The sequence below is a fragment of the Thermomyces lanuginosus genome, assembly GCF_041956635.1.
Source record: "Thermomyces lanuginosus strain ATCC 200065 unplaced genomic scaffold VTN49scaffold_22, whole genome shotgun sequence".
In the NCBI taxonomy this organism is placed as follows: domain Eukaryota; kingdom Fungi; phylum Ascomycota; class Eurotiomycetes; order Eurotiales; family Trichocomaceae; genus Thermomyces; species Thermomyces lanuginosus.
Genome location: NW_027192356.1, coordinates 615138 through 638853, shown reverse-complemented (window position 1 = coordinate 638853; position 23716 = coordinate 615138). Strand labels below are relative to the sequence as shown.

Genomic DNA, 23716 nt, shown 5'->3' with positions numbered 1-23716 from the left:
CGAAATGTCTTGAATCATCTGAAAGAACCTATGCACATGCTTCAATTGGGTTCATCGGGTGTCTCCCAAGCGATAACGCAGAACCACAGAACAGAGCGCTTTTCCGCTAGCAGGACGTTCTACGGATCATGTTCCTGAACGCCCATTATTCGCACTAATCGACTGCATAATGGGGTCTGAAGGCTCTCAACACATGATGAAAGTCCTTCAGCGCTTTTTCATTCCAAAGTTTTGACAGAATGGCCTGTCTCGAGGGGAACTGAGGGCATTCATCGAGATACAGATGATGTATGGAGTACCATTCCTTCTAATTTTAGTATGATACAAATCAGATTCCTCGTTCTAACGTTGGGTGTCGTCTTCGAGTTGCACATCCAGAAATAAATAGTTCGACCCGCCGATGCCATTGTTCTTCGCTTCTCATGATAGCTCACAAGAAAACAGCCAGGCTGAACGGAAGTCGAAGACTCGATTCGTTCGGTTCGGCCGCTGACGCTATTCCAGATTGGGAATAGTGATTTCTGATCCCGTTGTGGGGCCGATGGAAGCATTTCCCGCAATCCTATTGGTCAACTGAGTGATCCGCGGAAAGCTACTATCACGTGATGCCCCTTCAGTAGCTGTTTGCTTAGTTTGCGATTTGTGCAAACATCCCGGAGCTGGCCACGCGCCAGACCTTCATGGCGTGAAATACACTACCATGAATCCCAGCCAGCTCCCCACGACTCCTAGCGCAGAGTAGGAGCTTGTAAACATGAGCGGCACAAACTCGTATCTATTCCCAAAGATCAGCTGGTGGACGAGCGAGCAGTACACGATCAGAGGAATGCTGATCGTGATGTACAGCAGCGCAAATCGATCCAGTAGAAATACGCGCGGCCGCTCAGGCACTGGAGCCACCCGGTCGAACACGAAGAGGAACAGGACCAGCCAGAAGATGGTGTAAACAGTCTTGATCGGGAATTCGGCTGGAGTGAACAGGAGCGGGAACAGGGACACGTGCCCAGCAACGGCTAGAGGACGGAACGCGCTGAAGTAGCGACGGTCTTTGAGTGCGATGAGGCTGAACGGAATGATGATGAGGAGAACAGCCTTTTCATGCACGTGCCAGCCGAAGAGAAACGAGGCGTATCCGCACAGCGTCACTGCTCCAACAAACGTGTCCCAGTCGGGTCGGAACCAAAGCTTGGAGAGAGCGATCTGGTACAGTCAGTCAATTGACATGCAGTGCCACAAAAAAAGACATACCAGCTGGAATGTAGCAGTCAACGTGAACGTCTGTTCCTTGGTCACTTCCGGTAAGACAGCGAAGGCTGTGTCTCCAACAAGACCACGAGTAAGGCTTGTCAGAGCATCACGATCCACCGGAAGGCCCAGTCGAGGCGCAACTGCGACCGAGTCAGATGCCGAACAGCATATGCTACGTAAGCACTTACATGGAATCAGCACTCGGTCCGTGAAGGCGTACATAGCCCAGATATTAGGCGCCCAGTAGGCATGTGTAAGGCCTCGCGAAAACGGGAACAGCCGCTCTTTCAGTTGGAGCAGCTGGTTCCAGTATGCAAATGGGCCAAACGCGAGACCAAATACACCGACAACTGCTACGCCTAGTTTGATGATATTGCCGAACCGAGGGCGCAGGACAGATTTAGGATCGAGGCAGTATACCCGCAACAAATACACAAACCACGCCGGCGCCAAATACAAGTAGATATGTTTCAGACACAGCAAGCTTGCAAACGCAATGCCGCTGTACAACATAGTCGACTGCTTGCGGGCCCATAAGATCGAGAAAATTAGGATGCCATAGAGGAATCCATTATACTGAAAGTGAATATGGTCGATAATGAGGAGGCCCGGGGAGAGCATGATCGATAAACTGGCGATGCGCGCGAGACGCTGGCTTGACAGCGGACTCGATTTGACAAATCTGCAGAGCATGGCGATAAGCTCGAGCAGTCCCTAAACCGATGGTATTCGTGAATCATACCGGTCCAATGCGACCGCCAGCACCAACTCAGAGGCAATGACCGTTGCCCTCTGGAAATACACCGTCTGCCACGAGTCATAGTTCAGATTCTTGACAGACAGCATGTTGGGGTCAACAAAGTAGGCCAGCTGGGAGAGCAGCCACTCGAAGGCTGCAAAGAATGGCGGATAGTCGAGAGTCCATTCCGAGGTGTTCTAGATGCGAAGAATCTTCAGTTCAATATTCCCCGTCTGAGGCCGTTCGGTGCATACCTCATAATACCATTCACGGACCGGAAGCGAATGCGTGATTGCAAGCCAGTTTCTATGGACCTCGAAATCGGTCGATTTGCTGTGCGGCAGCCTTAGCGATGCATTTGGTCAATTCGAGTTTCAGGGCTACACGTACTATGCGGGGAACAGGAGGATCTTGAAGGCGGCCGCGACGAAGGCGCATTGCGCCAGGGAAGGATAAAGGTCAGGCATTGCTCCGGAAGTGCATTGCGCGTGCCAATGGAGGCAGGCGTTTTCGAACGATCAGCACCAGAGTCTCGATCGGAGCTCCAAAATCTAGAGCCTTTTGGACGGGGTATTCGATCACGTGATACAGCTGGGGGGAGCTCTCTTGATGCTCATTGGTCAGATGCGAAACGATAGCAGAGACGTCCAATATTGCCAACTGGCCTCCGCGATTTGGCCACTGTTCACGCTTGGGCAGTCGGTGCAGCTAAGAGCAGCGTGTGATTGTTCTCGTTGCGGCTGGGTGCACATTGTGTCGAAGCATTAGCCAAATTCGGACCACGTTGACATTGGAGCACCCGGCAGTGATTGATCGACGCGGCACGAGCAGTACCGCGCTGTGCTGCAGGAGGGGACTGCTTGAGAATCCAGTTCGCGGACAAGATGAAGGGGTACTACGCGACGCTCGCGCTGTGCCTTACTGCCACGGCTCATGCTCAGTCGGTCATTCCGAGTGTTAGTTTTGGTTACGGGCAGTGAGTTTCTCTTGAAGCAGCTCCGTGTTGGAGCTATGGCGTTGACAAGACTCTGCTAGGTATTCGTACTTGAGGGACGGGGTGCCAGGATGGACGGTCAAGGGTGAAAATCACGAGCCGCAATTGGTCAGTAATAGCTCGGTCGAGCTATGATAACTTGGGAGAGGAGCTGACATCGGGCAGTTGTCGGACAAGATCATTCTGACCCCGCCGTATCCCGGGCTAACACGAGGCTCAATATGGACGGATAATGCGTACGTCGCCCCGGGAGAGGGAAGTTCGCACGCTTACAACTAGCCAGTCTCACCGTGCCGGAATGGACGGCGGAGTTCCAGTTCAGGGCCAACGGCCCCGAACGACACAGCGGAAACCTGCAACTGTGGTATGTGCAGGATGGGCCCAATAGTGTAGGATCGTCGAGCATCTACACAGTGGGCAAGTTCGATGGATTTGTGCTCACGATCGACACACACGGGGGGACTGTAAGACGCGGTACCTGATATTGACCATGGTGTATGCTGATCAATCCAGAGTGGAAGTGTCCGGGGCTTTTTGAACGACGGCAGCACAACATATAACCAACACCCGAATGTTGACGGCCTCGCATTTGGGCATTGTGCGTATCCCTACCGCAACCTGGGGCGTCCGTCGGTCATTACTATCAGGCAATCTCGCGCTGGGTTCGAGGTATTGGTCGATAACCGGCAATGCTTCCAGACAAACAAGGTGAGAATCCAGGCATCCGTCTCTCACTCATTCAATTCTCTGACTGTGGACTGGCCAGGTTACACTTCCCGCTGGCTACAAGTTCGGTATCACCGCCGCAACGCCCGAGAATCCGGACTCCTTTGAAATATTTAAATTTGTCGTTTCATCGACGAGTTCGCCGCAACAGCCGCCACAATTTCAGCAGCAGCAACAGCAGCAGCAGCAGCAACGCCCTCTCGGTAGCGGCTATCAAGAGACGCAGCTCGCGGACCTGCAGAACCGGCTGCAGGCCCTAACTCGCGTTGTGACGGATCTCGCATCCAAGACCGAGAACCGGCACGAGGGGCTCCTCACCGCCATCACGCAGTCCAGACCCGCCGACAGTGATGCTGTCCGGCTGATCAACGAGCGACTCACGCGCATCGAGAACACGCTTGCTGCGCTGAAACGCGATATGGAGGGCAAGGACTACCGCAATCAGTTCCAGCAGCTGCACAGAGCCATTGAAACCTCTCATGTCAGCCTGACCGAAGCTCTACAGACATCCATCTTTAACAGTACGTCCTGTCTCCTTTTGCACATCTTCTCTCCGGCTAACATGTATACCACCGTAAAGTGATCAACGCCGCGACACCACGCATGGGCCTGTTCATCACGCTAGTGATCCTTTTCCAGCTCACCCTCGCCGCAGCATATATCATCTACAAGCGGAGGAAGAACAATATTCCGAAAAAGTTCCTCTGATCTACCTCCCCCATTGTGTACCTAGCTGAAGACGAGAGATGATTGTTCATGATATCTTGATGCTGTACAGTTGTGCATTGTACATTATTCTTGCGAACCGGGAAATACCTATATTGATATCTGTCTAATTACGAAAGTGATCGGCGAACTCATAATAGAGAAACTGGACCATCCCCTTGCAACAGAATCACCTGTGTGAAAGTGGACTTTTCCGTGAAGTGCTCAGTGAAGCCTGTCAGGTTCTGCTACCTGCTCGCTCTTATCCATTCGTCGAGGCAGCTATCTCCCTTCTAACCCAACCACTCAACGAACTAATTAGACGGAACGCCGGCCCTCGATTATCTCCGATAGAGTTTCAAGGCCACTGGGCACCCCGCAACGTGTCTTGTCTTCAGCCTTGATGCCTAAGTGCGGAGAAGATTCGATCCGCCAAAGAGTAATTTCGTAGGTTGGTGTCTTGTTTCAGGCATTCGCATTGTGTAGATGCTCGGTTGTTTGCCGACTGTGCGTACTCCGTAGTCTAGTCTCTAATATATTTAATCGAATCAATCGGAGAATAAGGAGCCCACGGGCAGCAAGCAACAGTCCATTCACTTATCAAGATGATCTACTTAGTCAATCTCATCCCCTATGATAAGATGGAAAGGCTATTGAGATATCTAGAAAGTCTATAGATATCAGCTCAGCATCAGGATGGTCGTGGTGGGTTTGGAAATCTGTCGTCTAAGTCATCTTCCAAGGTGGGCATCACGACACCAAGACATATATAGAGGGTAAAAAGTTTACATTCTGATCCTCTTACTCGCATTCCCGCGACTAAGAACAGTGCACGAAGAATCAACCAGTCGATTAAACACCATCTAACTACCTGTCGACACTGTAGTAACGTAGCAGCTCCCAGTAACAATACCCCCCATCAACGAATAAAGTGCTGTATCCTGCAAGACCGAACATGGATTTTGAACATACAAGTCAATTAAACCCAACGCCAACGCCGTTCCCATGGGGGTACATGATAATAATGATGATAATGATCTGATCGAGAGTGGACTCCCAGACGCCCGTGAAACGAGAAGGAGCAGAGAACACTACTCACAACTAAGCCATCCTCGTTCCCGTTCAGAAGAAAGCAACAAGTATATAGACAATGCAAGCTCCCAGAACGTACGTCGTACAGGCAATCGTGACATGTTGTGCATGGTGGCCCTGAGGAATGATGAGTGAGTCGGGCAGGTCTAGTGATGGTACAGATAGGGTGTATGTGGAAGGAACTGGAAAAAGGATTCATCGCGATGCCGCTGTCAGCGCATTGATCCGTCGATCAACCAGCTCCCGCAGGGCGCGCAGCGACTCCAACTCCGTCGCCGCACATGGTGCGCCCTCCTGCGATGATGCGAGCAGAGCGTCAATCAACAGGCTGGTTCTGTCCGCGGAGAGGTTCGGCACGTCCCGATTTTGCGTCGCAAACGACACGAGATTGGCGATCGCTTCCCGATCGGCCTCAGAACGCGAATTGACGATCGCTGTGACTGGGTCTGACTCTGGCGGCGGCGGCTTGGGCGCACTCCGGTAGTACTCCGTCGCGGCCGCTGTCAGCTCATCCATGCGCTTCTGCGCGTATTCACGGTATTGAGCTGCCGCCTTTTCTCGGATCTCGCGTTCTAGGTTTTCCCGCTTGACGCGGTTTATAAAGTCGAGCTGAAGGCCGCGCTCAGAAACCCGGTAGACGACACCAAGTGACTCCTGCTCCTCGAGGCGGACTGCCTCCTCATCGCTCGGGAGCACATCGACGTCAATCACGCGCGGATGGCGTGGGCGTCGGATCTTTGTCCTGCCTGCGTACTCGCCGTCTTCGTCAAAGTTGACCGTGAACAGCTCGTGGTCGACGTGGTTCGGGCACATCCAGTTGTGGTATAACCGGTCACTGCCCGACTTTTGGGTCGGCGCGTTCGCCAGGGGGGGATCGCAGCAGTCCAGGTGCCAGTAGCAGGGGCAGTAATCGCATTGGATGATTGGCCGATTGCCATTTGATGTTTGTCCGCACCGGACGCATACGATGAGCTTGCCCTTGTTGTCGTACAGCCGGGTCATGAATTGCTCGTCTGCACGCCCACTCTTGTTGCCTCGCCCGTGCGGCCCGTTACGCAGATTTGCTGCGTACTCTTGGTACACTCCATCCGGTCCTGTTCGCACGCCCTGGAAATGATGCCGTATGTCCTCCGGCAATTGGAAGTCGCGCGCGGGCGTCTTCTTCAGGGACCGGACGAGAGTGCCAAACGAGTTGCGCGTTGAGCATGACGGACAGAACCACTTCCCCTCCGGAGGGTGTGCGGGATCCAGAGGCGGATCCAGACACGAGAAGTGGAACGAGTTGACGCAACCATCACAGCACAGCAGCGAGCCACTGCGATTGCATTGCCGGCAGAAATCGTTGTTCTCCAGCTCCTCGACATGTGAGGGGGGATCCAGGTCCGACAGCTCGGACGAATCACTGTCGTCGATGAGGGGAGGCGGCTGCGGCGGTGGAGTTCGATTCAAAGACGTCCGCAGCTGGCTCTCCCGGAAGACTTGGGGGAAGTCTTTGCTCTGCTGCTGGAGGCGAGTGCGCTTGCTGGCCGGTTCATTCTCATTGGAAGGTCTCGTCCCCGGTTCGGGAGATGTTGCCGCTTCAGACTCATGCCCTCTTTCAGTTGTCCGCGCGGTAGTACCGTTTACCCGCCCTGTTGTCGTCATCTTGGGTGACTCGAGCGACTGGGCTGACGACAGTGAGCTGATACTGGTTGATGATTGAGTGCGAGTCATCGGCTCAGACTCGGCCGGTGGCGCAGGCGGAGGAATGTTCTTGTACGCATCGCGCAACACCGCCTTGAAGGCAGCCAGGTGCTCCGGGCGGGGGGTTTTGTTGATGACGCCATCGAGGACCGCCAGCGAGAATGGATCGGTCGCACTCTGGATCCAGAGACGACGAAGGCCCTCAGCGACAGCGCGGTTCTGAGAATCGCCCGCCTGTTGCAGAGCAGACTCGATGACAGACCTGATTCTGGCCACATCATACTTTGTCGATGTGAGCGGGGGCAGCGAGTCCAAGTCAGGAAGAGTATCATCTGTAGTAGATTTTGACTCCGAAGGTTCCTCTCTGGCCGTCTGCTTCGCTGTTTTATTCTTTGTGAGCGAAGGACGGGAAGTGGACTTCGGAGGCGCAGTCAACCCTGCTCGGCGCAGATCTGCGGCTGTCGGCATGGCACCCAGGGGGCGCATGGTCGACAGCATGGGATTTCTATCATTCGAGACGCCCGCCCACGGAGTGTCACGATAACTAGGCTCACTCGGCCGGAGGGGTGGCTCAATCCAGTCCGTCTCGAAAGAGGAAGCAGCAGAAGGATTGCCGTTGGATTCCGCTGGGCGACGTTGGCTTTGCGAGGTCATCTTCGAGTCTGAGGACGCTTGAGGACCATTTTCATGCCAAGACTCGGCTTCCACGGACACATCGCGCGAGTTGTCGCTAACCTCGACGCCGATGCGCGAGTTGCGGCCTGTCCGACGCTGCTTGCGCGGTCTGGCTGAATCGCCAAAGGAGGGCGACGCGGCGGCGGACGCGGAAACCACGGGAGTAGAAGGTCGAGAATTATTTGAAGTCGCTCGAGACGACGAGCGAAGGTTCGGGGTCATGGCGCTGGATCCTCGTGTGTCTAACGGCTGAGAAATTGGGTGATTATGGCGAGGGCCAGAATGGCGCGGGTAAGATAGGAGGTCTGGAGCAGGGCTGGTTAGCAACACGCGCATGAGAAAAGCAACACCGAGAAAATTACCTGGCCTATGCACGAGAATTCAGACCGTAGTAAATTTTTTATTTTTATAAATTTTTGGCAGGCAGAAATCACCGGGTTTGCCCGCGCGCGCGGAGGCGGGTTTGGGGAGAAGAAAGAGTGAGAGTGAGAGGAAATGCAGGGCTTTTTTCTCCGGCGCCGCAGCCAAGTCACGCCGTGAACCCACGACAGCCACGCAGGAGGCCCACGAGCCAGAGGCTGGGATGAATCATGTTAGAAGGATACTACAGAAGATGTCGAGGGCGAAATTATGAATTTTTGTGGTGAGACGTTGTGAACCGGGAGAAGAGATGGGTTGCCGTACGACCGAAATCGGTACCGAGAACTGGATAGATGAGAGGAAGAGAGAGGAAAGGGAAGATAGAGAAAATGAAAAATTGAAGAATAGAAGAATATGAGAAGAGAGATGAATAGAGAGGTTCACGGCTCTTCAGTCACTGTGGCCTTGAACAGTGCTTCACTACATCCAGGCTACAGCATGGACAGCCTCCTCAAACAACTCTGAGCAGAATCCCGCCTTGATTGCTGGCTACACATGGTATTTACCAACTCCAAACGGCCGCCATAGACTCGACGTAGCATCGTGCTCGCCCGGACCGGGTCCGGAGCGCCCAACCCAGCTCGCTCGACGAAGCTGTCCATAGACATGATGCATTTCAAATCCTTCGAAACAGACAAGCGACTGCTTACTCCTCATCGCTTTCGCCGTTGTTGCCGTCCTCTCCCTCCGCCTTCTTCGCCGGCTTCTTCTTCTTCTTCTTGTTCTTGCCCTTGGAGCCCGTGGACCGCGCCAGCGGTTGCTCCAGGATCTTGAGGATCTCTTCGTCCTCGATCTTCTTGTCCGTCTTGAACTTGGACAGATCCGGCGTGGGACCAGCGGCCAGCCGGGTGATACCATTCTTCGTAATGGCTGTTCTCCGTCAGCGCGGCTCACCACCTTAGGTCTTGAGATCACTTACCAATCGTGGTCAGCAAACGAGACACCGGCTGGTTGTCTGCGTCGCCAGACGGTTCATACTGCCGGACAACGCCGCCGCGCACGCACTCCACAATTCCGACCTTGCCGGCCTTCTCGTCATCGAGCTGGCGCAAGCTGAAGGGGAATGTGCCAAACTTCTTCTGAATCTCCGACAGCGTCTGCCGGGAGCTGGGCCGCTTCAGGATGTAGGTGGTCGTCGTCCGGCGGTGCAGTGTCGGCCGAAGAGGCAGGGTTTTGACCTTGCCCGAGCCCAAGCTGAGACCAACCTCGACACCCCAGACTTCACCCACCTCGGGCGTGCCCTCACCTTTGACGCCACCGCTGGGGGACAGAATGATCTTCTTGTTACCCTCGATTTCGTTGTGCTCGAACAGCCAGCTGGTCGTGTTCTCGACAACGCTGACATCGTACGCCTTGGCCACCTTCTCGATCAGGCTCGAGATCTTGGCTTGAGTCGGCGGCTTCTCGGCCGCCGCCTTCTGCTTCTCCTCCTCGGTGCCGCTGGCCAGCAGGCCCGGCGGAATCATGAGTCTCAGCAGAAGCTCATTGGCATAGTACGTCGCGTGAATGAGGTCCGCCACGCGGCCTTCGACAACTTGATCCGTCGAGTCCTTGCTCGGCACGACAATCGTGTCACCGACAATGGTGCCCAATCCGTCAATCTGCGCGCCGAGCTGGATCTTGATGACCTCGCCAGCCTTGATGGTTGTTTCGGCTTCTTCCTTGTCCGACACCAGCGGGGTGTACGGGGTCACATGCGAGCTGGGAGAAATCGTCGTCGGGTGCGAAATGCCTACCGCGGGAGTTAATCGCTGTTCCTCGACTCTTTCAAAAACACTACGATCCTTACGCACCCTTGGGAACCTTCTTGCCCTTGTAGACTTTGCCAAGCTCCTCTTCGAGCAGCTGGTCGCCCTTCTGGCAGAGCTCAAGAATCTTGGCTCCCTCGACGCACCATCCTATGCGAGTTCACGTCAGTCCATTGAAGTGGCCATCGCCATCCACGCAGCGAAACACGAGGCGGAAGCGTACCTGTAACCGCTTCCAGCACCTTGTGCGAGATCTGGGCCGCGGTTTTGTACTTGGTCAAAGTATCGGGATTGTTTATGGTGTAATCTAAGACAATAGCATGTTAGTTCCCATTGCAAACCAGGTCTCTTTCCAACAATTTGTGCCAATGTCTTCATTCACAGTCTGATGCTCCCAAAACGCCAAAACTCTCTTGATGGGTCGAGAACAATGGGCAAACAAGCCAGTCACTTACCAACCTCGGTGTTCTCGGACATGGTGGCGAGCAACTAGAGAATCCAGACACCGAGTAGAAACCACAATGGAAGCACTCCTAGTAACCAAAGCCCAATCCAGGCGTCTTTTGAGGGGGTGTGAACGTAGGGTGAAGCTTCAGCGGGGGATCGTCAATCTGTCGCGTTGTGTGTGCGGCCAATACAGTGGGGCAGCGCCAACAGGAACTACGCGGACAACGTCATGATCCCTGTCTGGAATTCCATACATTCCGGTCTTGATAATGTGTTTTTCTGTTCGGAACCGTAATATCTACGCGCCTTGAATAACAAAAACTGCCTCCGACGCCCGTCGCAATGGGGCTTTGGTGGCGTGTTTTCCCCGCGCTGTGCCTATTTTTCGTCGCGATTCTCGCGCAACCCCCGCTCATGTTGACGTTGACCACGGATGACGCCAGGGAGGAGCCGCTGTCCGTTCGCGTCTTGACCCATAATATCCGCTATGCGGCTACCGACCGTTTCGAAGGCGAGGAGCCATGGGAGGTCCGTCGGCAGTACGTAGTGAACGAACTCAACTTCCACACCCGAAACCCCGCCGAGTCGTTCATCTGCCTGCAGGAGGTGTTGCATGGGCAACTGGTCGATGTATTGGCTGGACTGAATGACGTGTCTGTCCCGGAGGACCAGCGCTGGAGCTACATCGGTGTGGGCCGCGATGATGGGAAGCAAGCGGGAGAGTACTCGCCCATTTTTTACCGCCCGGCGGTCTGGTCACTGCTGCGCTGGGAGACCGTTTGGCTATCGGAGACCCCTGATCAGCCTTCCAAGGGCTGGGATGCTGCCAATATCCGCATTCTCACTGTCGGCGTGTTCCAACATCGGGCATCAGGCCGCACTATACTCGCATTGAACACACATTTCGATCATGTTGGCGTAACGGCCCGTCGCGAATCGGCACGCCTGGTCCTCCAAAAGATTGCCGAGTACCGCAACGGCCAGAATGGAACGGTAACCTCAGGGGTGTTCCTCGCCGGCGACCTCAACAGTCCTGAAGACGATGGCGCCTACCAGGAACTCACAGACACTGGGGCGTCGTTACGAGACACCCACAGCTTGATCGACGCCCGCAAGCGCTACGGCAACGAACTGACCTACACAGGGTTCGGATCTGAAGCGCCCCCGTCCCGGATCGATTACATCTTCCTGGGCCCTTGGACGGGTGACGCGTCGACGCCTCTGCCGTGGACTGTGCACAATTACGCTGTGCTGCCGAACAAGTTCGACGACGGCGTCGCCAACTCGGACCATCGGGCCGTCGTCGTAGATGCTGCGCTGACCGGCATTCTGACTGGAAAGGATTCTTAGGGCTAGGGTAAATATTTCCACGTGATCCTATATTACTAAACAGGAATAAACCATCACGTGATGTCCCGATTTGGTCAAGCGCAAGCTCTTCCGTATTGATACCGTATGAGACGGCAACCAGAGCTGTAATATTGGCGCCGATCGGGCGTGAGTAGAGCCGCAGGAGAGTGTAAGGAGGGATTGGATGTAGCTCCGAACGAGTCCGGCGTCCAGAGGCCCTGAAGGAGCGAGCAGCGCGCCCTGGATAGCCCGTCTACAGCGCTCTCTGTGACTGAACGAGACCGGGAAGCGGTCAGGTCTAGTGCCCGACTGCCAGCCGGCGGTCTCCCTGTCTTTTCCTCTCCTCCAGCAACCAGCAACCGTCGGCAAAACCATCGTGTCGTCAATCGAGAGGAGCAGAAATCAGCAGTAGACCGTTTCGCATTATTCGATTCGATTATTTTCTTCTGTTTTCGACCGCGAGTGAAGCGTGACAGCGTGTTCAGCATTTGGCAAGCACTGCGCGACGCGCCAGAGACCGAACGAGACAGGAAGCATAAACAGACATTGATTCCTCATTTGTATCCGGTTCGATTTAATTGCGATTACATCTCTTGCGCCGACTGCGTCGGCTTATGGTGATTTAAGTGAGTGTTGTATTGCGTGTTTGGTTTACCGCCCGGATCGCCACTGCGATCATCTGTATACCCAATCGCGACGGTGACCTTTGCGATGGCCGTCGATTCAGGAGGCGCAAAGGTTGAGGATTGTTGGCTAACTATGACAAAGCTCTGTGTTGTAGTTCCCTAATGATGCAAGTCGCCTCTCGCCTTTGTATCCTTTCCTGAGCGATCCGTCCCAATCGCTCCGCCTCAGCGTTACAAGACAACATGCCGTCACCGGACGCTTCTGATAGTGCCGCGCCGTTCGCGAACCCAGAAATTCCACTGGGAGATCCTCAGACTGTCGCCGCGCAACCTGCGACAGAACCCATGGGTACGGCGGATGGCCATGGCGGTGAAGGGCCCTCTGCGCCAGCCGAAACAGAGATTAAGAATTCCCCGCCGTCAGGCTCGGTGTCGGAGTTGATGCAAAATGCTGTAACTGCGCAAGCTGCTGCGGGAGCGTCGTCCACCGCGCCTCCCGTCAACGGCACCAATGGAACGATTCCCGGCCGAAAGCGATCCCGGTCGGGCTCGGTCATTTGCTCTCCGCCACCAGAGCAAAGTCAGTCCCGCGTTCGAGAGACGCCGCAGGACAAGATACAACTCGAGCAATATGTGTACCGCGAATTCCAGCACAATGCTCTCGAGGCCTCGCGCAGATTTGACACCAACGATATTGTTCATCAGAAGCGCGCCGAGCGTGAATACTGGCTCGCACTGCGACGTGAGGCTCAGATGAATCCGGCAGCCCTGTATGGAGTCGGTTACCAAGGGTTCGGCAATGCGCGGACGGACCTGAAGAACCAGCAGCCGCAGCTGATTTATCCGACGAACCGCCGGCGACCAGGTGGGCGACGGACGCGCGAGCTACGCATCTCGCGCAAAGACATGAAGATTCAGAACGAGCTCAAAGAGGACCTCGTTCCGATCCGGATAGACTGCGACTGGGACAAGGTCAAGATCCGAGACACCTTCACATGGAACCTCCATGACCGCGTGACATCGCCGGATCTCTTTGCGGAGAAGCTGGTGGAGGATCTTGGTTTGATCCCGGAGACGTGTGTGCCGCTGGTTAAACAGATCTCACACAGTATCCAGGAACAACTGACCGACTACTATCCGCACGTGTACATGGAGGAGGATCCGCTCGACCCGCATCTGCCGTACGATGCGTATAAGAATGATGAGATGCGCATCCTGATCAAGCTCAACATCACCATCGGCCAGCACACGCTAGTCGACCAGTTCGAGTGGGATCTCAACAATCCGTACAACTCGCCCGAGGAGTTTGCCATCCAGATGACACAGGACCTGTCACTATCTGGCGAGTTCACCACCGCCATTGCGCATTCGATCCGTGAGCAGGCGCAGTTGTTCACGCGGTCACTGTACATCACGGCTCACCCGTTCGACGGCCGGCCGGTGGAGGATCCAGACCTCAAGTCGGCGTTCCTGCCATCACCAATGCCGTCGGCATTCCGACCGTATCAAGCGGCCAAGGAATTCACGCCGTACTTGTACGAACTCAACGAGGCGGAGCTGGAGCGCACTGAGGTGTCCATCTCGCGTGAGCAGCGGCGACAGAAGCGGTCCGTTAACCGCCGCGGTGGGCCGGCATTGCCCGACCTGAAAGATCGGCAGCGGACCATCCGGACGATGATTGTGTCGTCGGTGATTCCGAACTCGGCGTCCTCAATCGAGGAGGCGCATCTGTTCAAGCGATCGGGTACAGGACGCGGCCGACGTGCAGCCGCAGGCGGTCGGGACGGCGTCGACGATTCGGATCTGTCCGACAGCGACGATTCGTCGGCCAGCTCGCCGGCGATTGGTGTGCACCTGCAGCAGGGTACGGCTCGGACGCGAGGAATGCGGGGGGCAGCCTCGGCGGCACAGGCAGCCATGCGGTCGAACCTGGCGCAGTCTGCGACACCGGAGCCCAGTCATGAAACGCGAGGCCGGCGACGAGACTATCGGGAAGAGAGCTCCGAGGAGCCCGACAAGCTGGTGGTTCGTCTGCGCATCAACCCGGCACGGTTCCGGCAGTTTTTGCAGGAGCTGCAATCTCGGAAGCAGAATCCTCAGGGAACAACGGCGGCGACGACAGCACCGACGGCAACATCGACAGCTCCAGCCTCTGCCACTGGCGTGGGCAGGCCAGCGAGCGTGTCAAAGAGTCCAGCCCCTGCACAACAGATTGGCGCGGTGGAAGCACCACACCCGCCACAAGCTGGACAACAAGGCGTAAGTTACTTCTGAACCATCAACATCTAGCAATAGGTTTAACTTTTTATGAAAAACAACAGCCCCCACCGCCGCAATGGTTGCTTCAAGGCCTCGCACGGCTGCGGCAGCAGTACCCCAACGACTCATTCGAGGGCATCATGCGGTATACAGCGGTGGACCCGACGACGAATACACCGGTAACCAACGCCAACGCGACGCAGCCGGGCCAGAAGCTCAAATACCAGTACCTACCGCGGATCCGTTGCTTAGACTGTCCCGGCAAGCTGTACACGCCAGGACCGGGAATGACGGTGGATAATTTTGAAGTGCATTTGCGGAATCGTCAGCATAAGGAACGGGTGGAGGAACGGTTACGGAATGCAGCAGCAAGCGGTGGTGGGACATAGTTTTCTTCTTATTATTCTTCTCTCTTCGTTCTTCGTGTTCTTTTTTTTTCGAATGTATTCTCTGAATGGTTTGTTCTGATTGACTGATATCCATGGCCTTTTCTCCATGTTGGAGTAAAATACAGTACGGTACATACGTTCTCCATGATAATGATGCAGGGACTCGAACATCAGGACTTGCTTCGTAAACGCACAAAGAACCACTCGAAACAATACTTGGAAAAATTTCCACGAAACAGGTACATCTACCGCCAACACCAACAGTTGACTCGGGCGAAGAAAACAAAACGGACCAGGTGAATCAATTCGCAACTCCGCATACATTGCACAACACCGGCGGAACCTCAGGCAACGTCGCCCCGCAGGACCAGCAAGTCGGAAAGGTCAGCAGGCCGAAGAAGCCGTCCTCTGAATCAAAATCCCGATTATTGCTGGTGCGAGAGGTGTTGTTGTCCAAGGGACTGTTAGCCGGGCCACCATTAGCTCCTTCACTAATTTCGTTGTTCGTCTGACCTTCGTGACCATCGTTGCTACGGAAGCCGCTGGTATATGCCGCTCCTGTCGGAGGAGAGCCGTCCAGGTTGCCGTTGATATTGCTCGTTGGGGCAATACCATTCACTTGAGGACGAACAGGATCAACAGCGCCGTCAGAAGTGTCTGTATCAGCGGCCGTTTCCGCGGCAGAGCTGGGACCAGGCCGAGAAGGGAAATGGAAACCGTTCACGAGAGGCTGAGGAGGTGTATAAATAGCCCCTTCTCCTCGTCGTCTTTCTTCTCCTTCCTCTCCGCTCCCGAGGAGTCGGTGGCCACCACCGTTGTTGAGAACGGGCTGGTGCTCACTCCTCTCAATCCCAAGGCCCGCAGGGGTAGTAGTCGGTGGTGCTGAGGGCATGAGCACATCACCATCGTTGTCTCTTTCTTCTTGTGCTCGTGTTTCCTGATCATAGCTGGGGCGAGGAGAGAAGTGCTGGACATTCTGTCCGTTGACGGTCGCTATGCCGTTGACATTGTTCAGCACATCCTCGCTCCGTCTGCCATTGTTTCCGCCCTGTCGGTGCGGAGACTGCGACGACGACGCAGACAACGCTGCAGAAGAGGACTCCGACGACGATGAGGAGGAGAAGTTGAAAAAGGAGAGACCAGGGTTCTCGATGTAGTACCTGGTCGGCCGTCGCCGGGCATTATGCTCTTCCCCGTTGACATGGTTGGTGATTGTGGCAGGCCTGGCCTCAGACTCTGCTCGCTGCGGCTCTACATTTGTTTCGGTCACGCTGTCGATGAGCTGCTGCCGCCCTTGGGTGTCCCGTCGCCAGCGCTCCAGCTGCATCTGCCGGCGAGTCTGTGACACGAGGGTGAGTGTGTCTTGCTCGTTCGCCGGCTCTGGCGCGGTGAAGGTCTGTCCTTCCTGCGCATCTTCTGCTGCCGGCTGGATCTGGGGCTGTACTTCCACGCGACCACCACCCAAGATCGAGTCGAGTGTGCCGCTCCCCCCAGTTCCCGCCCACGCAGCGAAGAAAGCCTCCGCCAGCTCCTGCTGTTCCTGTTCATTGCCAGCAGCTTGGGCACTGAGCTGAGCCCATGTCCGCATCAAAGATTCCAGCTGCTGTTGTTGTCGATGATCAGTAGCTGCGATCGGATTGACGTCGGCTGTTTCGTTGGTGCTGGAAGAGTCTGCAGCCCAGAACGAAGTTTCTTCCACCTGCCGCTGGACTTCTTGCTGTGTTGAGAAACGACGTTGTCATTCACACTTGTCAATCAAAAGTACTGAGAAGACCCACCTGCGCTTCCTGCGGCTCATCCCGATCAATGGAGGTTTCGACATTCACGTCCTGTTGGATCTGCCCACTAATGGGATTGGTACTGGTGTGGCTGGTGGCCGACGAGCTCGAGCTCCAAGCTGAGAAAAGACCCTCACTGCTCGGAAAAATGGCTTGTTCTTGACCTGCTACGAGTGAATAAGGGTTGGGTCTCGGAAGAATCGATTGATCAACAAAGACATACCTTCGTGCTGCAATTGCTGCTCTTGTTGACCGGCCAGTTGAATGTTCCGATTCTCGAGAGCTGAAAATCCCCACGCCAGCAAGGCATCGTCGTCGAGTTGGGCAAAGAAATTCTGCTGTTGTTGGGGAACATCAGGCGGAGGAGCAGTCTGCAACGCCGCCCCAATGCTGCCTACCTGTTGCTGCTGCTGTCCTGCAGCTTGGTGTTGCTGGCCGACATTGACGCTGGTGGGCTCAGCGAACGAAGTGGACGGAACCACCCCCACGACCTGTCCCTGCTGCTGCTGCTGTTGTTGTTGTTGCAGCTGTTGCTGGTGACGACGCTGGTTCCGACGCCGCACCTGCCGCTGCTGGGTTTGCTGCTGGACGTCAGAAGAGGCTGCAGCCCAGCGACGCTGATACCACTCATACATCCAAGCAGTGGCTTCGGCGAAGGAGGCCATGTTCTCCAGCGAGATAGAAACAGCTCCGCCTCCCCCTCTGCTTCCGCCACTGCGGATGTTGCTGCCATTCCGATCTACTTCCTGGCTGGCCATGTCCGTACCCACACCCCCGTCTGGAGCAGGAGGGGTGGAAGGCCTGAACGAGTGCTCGCCAGGGTTGGCCAGATTGTAGTCCTGCTCTCCAGACATTCTGGCCAAAGAGTAAGAACAAGAGAACGAGAAAGGGGAGAGAGCTGAAGAACGAGAGTGAGGAATACAGACGATTGCTTTCTAATCCTGACGATCCAGATTTGACGACAACGAATTGCTTCAAGCTTCTTGAGCAATGGAAAAGATCTCTGAACAGAAAAGAAGAAAGAATGACTTTGCGTGTGAGTGAGAAATTTCTTCCATAGCCGTGTCGCGATCAATGATTGCTATTGTCGCCGTGGCGATGAAGAGGTTCTGTTTTGAACGCATCGCCGTGACCTGTGCATGTTGATGGCTCGTCTTTTCCACTGATCTCCGTACTCAAATGCCTGTTAGTGTATGTTATTATGCTTTCTGATATTGTCTAGAATGCCCGTCACATCTGCTTTTAATTCTTGCCAGGCATTATCAGCTCCAGATTAGGCTTTGTAAATGTTAAGTAATGCCGCAATGACTCAGGCCTAATCTCGGCTCCTTAGTTCGTTGCTCTGTGTTCATCTTGCACCAGCACAGAGCGGGACAGAGAGACGCAGCTTGGGCGATCCATGAACAAGTCATCGCCATTTGTTTGACAATAATAGCATGTAATGCATACAGTACCGCTGAGAAAAGGTCCATGCGCCTCGCTTCGCCATCTTCACGGAGACGAATGAGGAGAAAACTTTCCTTTTGAGGTCCATTGTTGCCTCGATATGCCTGTTGATTGCTCACCCTTGTCCTATTAAGCGCCGTTTTGCTTCCGGAGTACCTGCCATGTCTACTTTGTCTTCTAGACCGCCTGCTGCGTCGCCCACCGGATTCTATCGGTGTAATCGAAAATGATATATAGCAATTGCTCAGATGTTCATCAGGGGTACCTATCGGATAGAAGTGGCCCAGCTTTAAATTCCCTCCAATTTGATTTCGATCTGGTTTGCCGTTGTTCTGTTAATCACGGCACTATTGGAGCAGATATTAGATTAGGACGGCATGTGATATGTCAAATTGATATACTATTCGAACGGGAACGAAAAGAACTCATCATTGCATCTGATGCTAACACATGGGTATTCACCAAGCTGTAAAAACATAGAACCAGGAACAGGTACAAATAGACACATAAAAAAAAAAAAAAAAAAATAACGCATGTCAAGTACCTAAGTAGGTTATAAATGTCTGATCATGCCCTAACTTTTTGGTAAACTCAGCGCCGACGACTCGACCGTCGGACTGGGAGTGTCCTGATTCGTTGTTGTTGTTGCTGCGGCTGCTTCGTCCGGGACCCCGTTGTGGCTCTCTTGCCGGTGGTCTCCTCGTTGTTGGAGTCGTCAGCTTCGCCGTCGCCGTCGCCGTTGCCGTTTACTTTCTCGTCGTTGCCGCCCTCACTCTCGTCCTCGTTCTCATTTTCGTTTTCATTCTCGTCGCTCTCCGCAGCATTTTCATTCTCACTTTCGTCTTCATCCTCCTCTTCCTCATCAGCGGACTCCATCTCCAGATCATCGTCCTCAGTGTCTTGGTCAGCGTAGTTGATTGCTTTGCCAGCACTCCGCCTGCTCCGCCGCCGTTCTGTTGTCGAAATCGCCTCATCTCCAGCGTCCGACGCCCATCCGTCCTCGTCCCTCAACTTCTTCTTCGGCTTCGCGGTCCCCGAAGACCGTCGCCGTGGTGGTCGCGACTGCGACGACTCATTCTTCCGCGGCTTTTTCGCCGTCGTCGCCGTCCCGCTGCCGTTGACGTCGCCTTGATGCTCGCTCTTGCGCTTCTTGCTTTGTTGTGCTGCCTGCTGTGGCGTTTTCTTTGGCCGCATCCATGACCGCACGACGCCTTCGAGCGTATCATCGATGTCACCCGGCAGGTAGTTCTTGTCCGCCGCCTCCTGCGCCTCTTCGTGGCTGGTCATCGCGGCGAAGAGTGAGCTGGGTAGCCGCATCTTGCCCGGGTATGTTTGCAGGATGTTGGCGCCGCCGTTGGGCCCGCCGATCCGATGCTGTTGTGTGTAGGCATCCGCAAACAGCCGAATCGTCGCCTGTGCAAGATCTGATAGCGTATGTAGGCGGGTAGTCATTTCTTCTGTTCGGGCGATGCCGTCCCGGGCTTGTTTCACCCGCTGAGCCACATGGAAAATCAGCGACATGTTGTTCTCGTTGGCAACGGCCGACAGGTAGAACAGAATGTATCGAGCAAAGTCGGCCAGCTCTGCTATTCGGTTCTGTACATCCTCGCTCTCAGGAGGATAATCCGGATGATATGCAAGGAGCGACAAGAGTCGCGCAAACATCGACTCCATAACTGTTTGCTGTTCCTTGGACTTGCCATTCGCCTGCATCTGGCGCGACAACAGCGTGGCACGGGATCGCATCCACGTCATGGTACTTTCCCGCAGACTGAGACTTGGCTCGAATGCCAGCAGGCACGGGATAGCGTACCATCGCACAGTAAGGTGGGATTTCTGCGACAGTTTCTTCCGCAGCGCGCTGATGAACCCCGTCCGCACCGCCTGCAGACGGTCTTGAGCAACCAGCGCCAACTGGTTAAAAGCCCGCGGCGATAGGAGTTGCTCACAGATCGGCCGCGACGCGCACAGTTTGATCAGCATTCTCGCTGCCTGCAGCCGCAGCCGTGGTTTTTGTGTCGCAGGCGTGTCCTTGTCTTTGGAGATCTCCCCCTCGCCCGCAACGAGCTTGTTAAGGGTCTCGTATACCGGGTCCGCCAAGTCGCGAAACTCATCGTCTTCAATCCCTTCCTTGCCTCGTAGCCGGTTGACGATGATCTTGAGCGCCCATTCCTTGGCCAATGTCTCATCGTCAACCGCCTCCGACCACTTATACCCGGAATCTTCTTCGGCCATCGACCGATTTTTGAGCAAGATTTGGTCAACTGCAATGGAAACAATGCCGTTGCTTTCTCCATCTGCCGCGTTGGGCGCGAGGAGACACAACTGCGCAATCGTCGCCAATCTTGTAAGGAAATGCTCGGAGCCATATTCCCATTCCTTGACGCACTTCTGGATGAGGTCCCTGGCGTACATGTCCTTTTTGTCCGCAACAGCCATGATAATGGACACTGCGTGTTTAGCCGCACGTGGCGAAGAGCTATACAGCGCATAATTTGTCAGCGCCTGCAAGAACCTTCGCTCCTTGGGCAGCTTTCCCGGCAGCTTCTTGGCGAAGCCAGCGCAGGCCTTGAGGATCTCTTCCGCATTATCCTCGGAGGAATCTTGCCCAGGAGCCTGCGATTCTAAATCCTTGCACATCTCCTGTACCTGCGCTTCGAGGACCTCTGGGTTGCGCGAGGACACCTCCTTGAGCATCTCATGCGCCGCGTTCGCCAGGCCCTTCTCGTCTGTCCGAGAAAAGTCCATAATGGCCGGGATATGGCTTCGGTTGAAGACGAGAGAGCTAGCTCGATACAGAAACGGTGTCAGAGTGTCCAGCAAAGACGGCGTGTTACTGCTCTGGATTCTCCTGGCAAGTTCTTTAATAGCCTTTGTAACCGTCCGATAATCGCTAACCGCCGCCATAGCGAAGCGAATGAGCTGGTAGTTCCTCCGATCGTGGGCTTTTGCAAATTTCCACAAATCGGACGACACGCGAGAAGAGTCGGGAAGGGATTTGGAAATCGTATCAATGACACGGGTCAACTGCGACTTGATCCGGTCCTCGTCCTTTTCCATGACGCCGCCCTGCAAGTGAAAATAGATCGTCAACTCAAAGTCGGAATCCAACGGGGACACGACATACATTATATTCCTCGCAAGTTTGTAAGAAAATGGTAATGACATCTCTCAGGTTAAGCTGCCGAGCCTGGAACGCAAAGAACACTTTCTTCGCCTTATCGTCCAGGCCCTTTAGCAGGGTCAAAATCCGCTGTACGCGGATTCTGTCCGCGGCACCCTCATCCTTGTTAGCTTCCAGAGACGCCCGCGGTCGTTGCGACTGGCTTGACGACGTCTTGGAGCTCTTTGACTTGATCGGCGGGTAGTTCAGCGGCAGCAGATACTCGAATTGCACCCGGTCAATCAACGCTTGAATCTCCGGGTCGTTCGTGTAGTATGCATCGTAAATCTTAGAAGGCGCATCCTTAAGTAGGCCAGCAACCACGTCATTATTCTCCTCGATCTCCCCCGCGGCTACGGCCCACATTCTGGCAAACACCTTCATGGCATGCTCCCGAACCTGAGGCTTCCTGTCCTTGACGCGCTCGGCAAGGATTGACAGGACGGAGTCAGGCGACGACAAACCACCAGTCACGCCCAGTTTGTTAATAATGTCCGTGAACCCCATGGTGCCGATCGTATCCACAGCTGCCACTCGGACTTTTTCGTCCGCATCTCGAAGCATGATCCCCAGGCTCTTGACAAGGTTCTGTTCGTCTGCCTCGCTCAGGCCAGAACCCCCGGCAGACGTGGTCAGAATACGTCCGATCGCAGTTACCCAAGCAGATCGCACAGCGGGAGACTTATCCTGGCGGCGGGTCAGGAAGCTCTCGTACGCAGAGGGGTGAACCTGCGCAAACGGCTTGGGGGCCATCGGCGCCTGCAGGGCATTCGGCTGCGGTATTATCTGCGGATACTCAGACAGAGTAACAGGCGGGTATAGTGCCGGGTCCATGGGCGGCGGAGGAGGCGGCCCTTGAACACCGATTCCCGCAGCCAGATCACCGATGGTCTCGGTCGCTAGAAGACGAAGAGATACTGAGTCGGCAGAGAGCTCTGCCTCCAACTGCGGGATCACATTCAGCAGCACATCCGGGCACGCGCGCCACAGCTCGCGGATCAATCGATGCGCCTTCCCCAACTCTTTGATATCCTCTGCCTCGTCGTCGGACTCATCTGCGCCTCCCCTTCGTTTGGAGGAATCCATCGACGGTGCTGACGCATCGATGATGACGTTGTTGAAATATTGGCTAATGTGACTTGTCATTTTCTCGGGGCAAGCGTGGCAGAGAGCTTTGGCCATTTCATACGCCGCTGGATACTCCTTGAGAAGCGTATCCTGATTTGGATCTACTGTCATCTCCTTTTTGCCCTTTTTCGCCGGCTGTTCGGCCACCCGCGGATCGACGCGCAAGAACTGCGCGACGATGAGATCCACCACATCCGGTGCTAATGTGGGCGACTCATCGATAACGGTAGTCAGCATGCGGGTCATGTCGTACTCTACGTTCTTCGGAATGGGCTCGCCGGTGGATGTCTTGGCTGATAGGGACACAATATCGAAACACCAATTGAACAGGGACACCATTAGTGCATCGGGCGCGTCCAGGTCGGTAAGCAAGACGATACTCTTGACGTCTGCCAGCGAATTCAGCACGTAAACGTGCTGCGCATTGAAGGCATCAGACGGGTTGCCGAGGGCCGGGATAATGGATGTCACAATACAAGTGAAAATATCCTGAACACACACATCTGTCAATCACGAACCTGTACGCAAAAGGCATCGATATCAGAACAACTGCCGCACCTTCAACTGATTAGACGTAAACGGCGCATCCGGTGCACAAAGCCGCAGGATATCCACGATACAGCAAGTCGTCCATGCTCGAACACCCCTGACGCGATGCCCAAGGAGCTGCCCACTAGCCAGCTCCTGGGAGACCTTCCGCAGCGAACTCTTATCAACCTCTTCCTGCTCCAATTTCGACAATTCCTGCGCCAGGGTCTGCAAGCGATCGAGAAGATCGGCAACGGGAATCGCAGACTTGCCCGGGCGCCATGACAAAGGCTCGTTGAAGCGTAATTTCTTAAGCCCGCCTTGTTGCTCCTCTTCCTGCACAACGACTTCGGTCGCCGAGGGCCGCGATTGTCGGGTGCGCGCAGGCATTGTGGTCTCAGATCAAAGAACAAAGCGAGCAAAGGAACGAACAGCTGGCTGGAAATCGGCCACACATCACACGCGATGAAAATGCTCAGGGATCTAGCACTGAGAGCGTCGAAAGATTCGGCGATGGACGAATGGCTGATCGCAAGAGTAGTATTCCCGCGAGATCCGAATAAGGGCACACT

At 54.8% G+C, this 23716-nt stretch overlaps 8 protein-coding genes across 8 annotated transcripts; 3 read left to right on the top strand and 5 right to left on the bottom strand.

Moving 5' to 3' along the window:
* Window positions 1–678: 678 nt before the first annotated feature.
* On the bottom strand, window positions 679–2454 carry VTN49DRAFT_1156 (uncharacterized protein; the record flags this gene model as incomplete). The annotated part of the gene is made up of 6 exons (XM_069408740.1): window positions 679–1200; window positions 1249–1388; window positions 1437–1930; window positions 1991–2184; window positions 2242–2320; window positions 2378–2454. 6 exons carry the CDS (start codon window positions 2452–2454, stop codon window positions 679–681), a joined length of 1506 nt encoding a protein of 501 aa, XP_069270196.1.
* Window positions 2455–2871: 417 nt separating this feature from the next.
* Window positions 2872–4415, top strand: VTN49DRAFT_1155 (uncharacterized protein; the record flags this gene model as incomplete). The annotated part of the gene is made up of 7 exons (XM_069408739.1): window positions 2872–2963; window positions 3023–3089; window positions 3147–3217; window positions 3265–3445; window positions 3495–3689; window positions 3748–4228; window positions 4288–4415. 7 exons carry the CDS (start codon window positions 2872–2874, stop codon window positions 4413–4415), a joined length of 1215 nt encoding a protein of 404 aa, XP_069270195.1.
* A 1284-nt stretch (window positions 4416–5699) lies between these two features.
* On the bottom strand, window positions 5700–8084 carry VTN49DRAFT_1154 (uncharacterized protein; the record flags this gene model as incomplete). The annotated part of the gene is made up of 1 exon (XM_069408738.1): window positions 5700–8084. The coding sequence occupies one exon, from the start codon at window positions 8082–8084 to the stop codon at window positions 5700–5702; it is 2385 nt and encodes a 794-aa protein (XP_069270194.1).
* Window positions 8085–8928: 844 nt separating this feature from the next.
* VTN49DRAFT_1153 (uncharacterized protein) lies at window positions 8929–10507 on the bottom strand (the record flags this gene model as incomplete). The annotated part of the gene is made up of 5 exons (XM_069408737.1): window positions 8929–9152; window positions 9202–10014; window positions 10076–10180; window positions 10254–10337; window positions 10486–10507. 5 exons carry the CDS (start codon window positions 10505–10507, stop codon window positions 8929–8931), a joined length of 1248 nt encoding a protein of 415 aa, XP_069270193.1.
* A 312-nt stretch (window positions 10508–10819) lies between these two features.
* VTN49DRAFT_1152 (uncharacterized protein) lies at window positions 10820–11827 on the top strand (the record flags this gene model as incomplete). The annotated part of the gene is made up of 1 exon (XM_069408736.1): window positions 10820–11827. One exon carries the CDS (start codon window positions 10820–10822, stop codon window positions 11825–11827), a length of 1008 nt encoding a protein of 335 aa, XP_069270192.1.
* An 869-nt stretch (window positions 11828–12696) lies between these two features.
* On the top strand, window positions 12697–15101 carry VTN49DRAFT_1151 (uncharacterized protein; the record flags this gene model as incomplete). The annotated part of the gene is made up of 2 exons (XM_069408735.1): window positions 12697–14712; window positions 14775–15101. The coding sequence occupies 2 exons, from the start codon at window positions 12697–12699 to the stop codon at window positions 15099–15101; spliced, it is 2343 nt and encodes a 780-aa protein (XP_069270191.1).
* Window positions 15102–15402: 301 nt separating this feature from the next.
* Window positions 15403–17733, bottom strand: VTN49DRAFT_1150 (uncharacterized protein; the record flags this gene model as incomplete). The annotated part of the gene is made up of 3 exons (XM_069408734.1): window positions 15403–16818; window positions 16880–17046; window positions 17103–17733. The coding sequence occupies 3 exons, from the start codon at window positions 17731–17733 to the stop codon at window positions 15403–15405; spliced, it is 2214 nt and encodes a 737-aa protein (XP_069270190.1).
* A 1183-nt stretch (window positions 17734–18916) lies between these two features.
* VTN49DRAFT_1149 (uncharacterized protein) lies at window positions 18917–23534 on the bottom strand (the record flags this gene model as incomplete). Its single annotated transcript, XM_069408732.1, has 3 exons — window positions 18917–21394; window positions 21453–23105; window positions 23175–23534. The coding sequence occupies 3 exons, from the start codon at window positions 23532–23534 to the stop codon at window positions 18917–18919; spliced, it is 4491 nt and encodes a 1496-aa protein (XP_069270189.1).
* Window positions 23535–23716: the final 182 nt, after the last annotated feature.